The sequence below is a fragment of the Pinus tabuliformis genome, chromosome 4_1, assembly GCF_031772625.1.
Source record: "Pinus tabuliformis cultivar Carrire ecotype Pingquan chromosome 4_1, CPIR1, whole genome shotgun sequence".
Lineage (NCBI taxonomy): Eukaryota > Viridiplantae > Streptophyta > Pinopsida > Pinales > Pinaceae > Pinus > Pinus tabuliformis.
Window position 1 is genome coordinate 815,943,226 of NC_142303.1, and position 4,093 is coordinate 815,947,318.

General features: G+C 48.1%; 1 protein-coding gene across 1 annotated transcript; it reads right to left on the reverse strand.

Annotated features, from left to right (window-relative positions):
* Positions 1-1,462: 1,462 nt before the first annotated feature.
* Positions 1,463-2,221, reverse strand: LOC149178734 (uncharacterized). The gene has a single exon (XM_089422219.1). The coding sequence runs from the start codon at positions 2,219-2,221 to the stop codon at positions 1,463-1,465; it is 759 nt and encodes a 252-aa protein (XP_089278345.1).
* Positions 2,222-4,093: the final 1,872 nt, after the last annotated feature.

Genomic DNA, 4,093 nt, shown 5'->3' on the forward strand with positions numbered 1-4,093 from the left:
GAAAAGCCCTTCTAGCAGCGAGTGATTCATTTACAGATGTGTCAACCATGGTGATGGTGGATTTTGCTCGGTTTACTTCCATCCCTGTTGCTTTTGAGAACAGATCGAGCAGGCGAGAGAATGCCGTCGTGTCCTGTATACTTCCATCCAATAATATCAAGACATCATCTACAAATAGAAGATGTGTAATGTAGCAGATGTCTGATATTTTAAGGCCTCGGATAGAATTCTCCCTGCTAGCAGTAATCAGGAGCCTACTAAGAGCTTCAATTACTAAGAGAAAGAGTAATGGCGAGAGAGGGCATCCCTGACGGAGACCTCTTTCAGAGTGAAAGAAGTGGGAAGCCGATCCATTGATCAATATACTGAAGGTGGGGGAGGTGATGCATGCCATTATCCAGGTTATTAGAGAGTGTGGAAAACCGACTTGAATGAGGATCATTTTGATGTACAGCCAACTAACACGATCAAAAGCCTTGGAGAGATCAATTTTCAGCAAGATGCATTTGAGGTGTTTTGTCCAGATGGAGTGGATTGCTTCCTGAGCGGATCCAATGGCTTCATGTATCTGTCAATTTTCGAGAAAGGCAAATTGTTGAGGAGATATATGCCTGGAGAGTATGGGCTTAATCCGGTTAGCTATGATCTTCGATATGATCTTGTAGAGCACATTACAGAGAGATATGGGACGGAAGTCATCGAAAGATGATGGGTTGTCAGATTTAGGGATGAGGGCAATGAATGTGGAGTTTATGGCATGATAGATGCTTCCTGAAGATCTGCTCTCCTCAACAACTTTGAGAATATCTCCTCCCAGGAGTTCAAAAAATGCAGAGTAAAATTCTATGGTCCATCCATCCGGGCCCGGACTCTTCTCCTTTTTGAACCATTTAATGGTGCTTTCCAATTCTGCCATGGTGACAGGAGCTTCCAGATCCTCTAGATCTTCGTCTTCTACAAATCTTGGGAATTTAGTGGCCACATTGATGATTTCTGCCAGATTTGCACCCCCAGGGCTCTTGTATAGATTTCTGAAATGAGTGGTGCCCAGGTTGGAAAGCTTATTGAATGTATCAGCTTGACCTCCCTCAGGGAGGGGGAGGTTCCAGATGGTATTTGCCACTTTTCTCCCCTTAGCAAAATTGTGGAAAAATCTGGAATTCTCATCTCCAGCCTTCAGCCAAATAGCTCTGCTGCGGAGTCTGATAGATTCCTCCCTGCCCTTAAGTATTGTATTCTTCTGATTTTCCAAATCCACCAGTCGGGCCTTGTCATTCTGTGTAAGGAAACCAAGGTTTCTCTCGTCCAGTAGGCCTTTCAATTCATCTTCCACCTTGGTAAGCTGCTCGTCTTCAGTCTTCTTTTTCGCTTTTGCCCAATTGATCACTAAATGTTTTAATTCTGTAAGGTTTTTAACAAATCCCCTTACCATTGTAGATTCTCTATCAATGGGATGATCCCTTCAGAAGGATGTTATCAGAGCGATGAAACTGGGATCTTGTAGCCACAGATGGTTGAATTTATATGGCGCTTTAGGCTTCTGTTCCGGTCCTCGAATTTCCAGTGCTATAGGAGAGTGATCTGAGATGCCACCGGTACTAACCCACTGTTTGTATGAGTGCAGCCGGTGGATCAGGGGTTCTTTCATGAGGAATCTATCCAATCTTCTGGCCAAAGCTGCCTCCCCTGTTCTTCTATTTCTCCAAGTAGGCTGCAACTTCTGAACAGGGGTATCAATGAAGTCATGCTGATCCAATAATTGACTCATGTAGTTTGTAATGGGATCGATCTGGGCCGCCTCTCCCCAAGATTCATTAAAGCCCAGGGAGAAGTTCAGGTCTCCCCCGATGATGGTGTGCTCGAGTGATAGAAGATTGCAGCTGAGCAGTTTCCTCCAGAATTCTTCCCTCTGTTGACAAGGTCCGTATATATTGATTATGCGGAGAGGAAGCCCGAGATCGTTGGAGATGATGTCTGCTCCTAGGAATCCCTGTCCGCCCCAGGATGATATCAGTTTGATCAAGCTAGGGTTTAAACCGAGCGCCAGACCCCCCGATCTACCCATGGCATCCATAGCTATGAAATGCCATTTAGCCCTTACAGAGGCTAGTGAGCGAGAGCATTGCTCTGCTGGTCCAAGGGTTTCTTGAAGCACAATGATATCCGGATTCTCGACCTCAAAAAGTCGTTTTAGGGCAAGCTTTTTTGGGGCGCTTGCCATCCCCCTACAATTGAAGGAGATGATCTTCATGGAGGCCCATCCTTGGGGGGGTTCGTCGCTCTAAGGACCCCTAAAATGGTGGCTTGACGCCCAACAGCAACTTCTGCGCCCGCATGTCTAATGGCTTTATTGAGGTTTGATTTACGGCCCCGGGAGGAGTGGTATCCAACATCAAGTGGAACAATACCCAGTCCAGCAATGGATTCTGATGCCCCCGGGCGGGGTGCCCGAGGACGAAGGGAATAGGGGTGTGATGAATTTGACTGAGGAGATCTGGGCGAATGAGGAGAAGAGGAGAGTGACAGGGAATGTGGAGCAGATGAGATCGAAAGGGGAGGAGGAGGGATATCACAATGTGCCATAGAACATGCAATCGAATCAATGAACACAGGAGAGGTAGATGAGATAGGATGAGAGTTAGTAATATTACCCGTATCCTTTGCTGCTGCTGCCGCTGCCCGCGCTCGAGTCAGAGGAGGTGCAATCGGGCCAATAGAAAGCTCAGTCACTTTTGCAGAAGTTCCTCGGGGCTCCATACTGGACTTTGGCGAACGAAGAGTTGTTGGTGGAACAGGATTCCTTGGAGGAAGCGACGAAGTTGGGTATGCCCTGACCGAGTCTGGTTGAGTTTGATGAGTTGCTCTATTCTGACTGATGATTGATGGGCAATCCTTATAAACATGACTAACTTGGTGACAGTAGTTGCATCTGAAGGGAACGCCTTCATAGTCCAATATCTGCGATCGGCTGCAATTCCCCCATCTCAGGTTCATTTTACCCACGAGTCCTTCCCTGGTGTCCAAATGTACCAAAATTCTGGCCATGAGCTGGTCATTAGAATCCTTGTATGATCGGTCATGGTCAAGATATGTTCCCAGAGCATTTCCAATCTTGATGAATGCCTCCTCCTTCCAGTATTGAAGAGGTAGCCCAGGCAAACGAACCCAGATAGGTCCTGCACCGATCTGCTCCTGCTCCGGGTCGAAGAGAGGGTTCCATCTTTTCAGAAGTACTGGTGCCAATTCGATGTGCCAATACTGAGCCAGGACGGTGTTCGTATGCTCTTCTTTCGCGAAATGGAGAGAGAACCAGCCTCTGGGATGCCTTCGTAGCTCAGGCAACTTCGGGAACAATTCGCCCCAAATCTCTTTTACCCATGATTTCAACCGTTCAGCCGTGAAAATCCGTCCCCTCACGTGACCTACCAGGGTCGTTTGGGCCAGTGCCATGGACTCTTCAAAATTGGAGGGATCACCGAATGTAACCGAAATGTCCTTTGCAACTTCTCTGATACACTTAGTCTTTTTTGAACGCGGAGCAGTAGGGTGATCCACTAGCGGATTTGATGACCCGGTCCCCACTGAGGGTTTATATGGATGGGGGTGGATGGTTGGAGTGCCGAAACTGCCCGAGGGCCTGATATCCGCAGCACTCAAGGGAGTTTGCCCCGTCTGCCTGCTATCCCGAGGGAGACTTGATTGATCGGCTTCGGAGGGGATCGATGCATGAGCAGCAGGTTTGTGTTGATCGGCCCGAAACCCCACGGAATCGACGACAGGAATGCTATCAATTGTAGTGATAGAGGGATTAACCTCTGCCCGGGTTATCAATGGAGCGGAGGGTTCGATGTTGTGGGGCGGAGAGGGTAAGTTGATAGCGAAATCATCGGGCAGGTAGGATGATATGAGGAGTGCGGTCCCTGGAGAGAGGGGTGGAGCCTCTAATGCGTGCGATGAGGGCAATTCTTGCAGGGAAACTACCGGATTTGATTGCTGAACGACGGGGCTTGGAACAGTATATGCAGGAAGCAGATTAGGGTTTCCAAAAATAGTGAAATCTTCGAGTGGGTCCGCTGAGTAATCGACCAGCTCC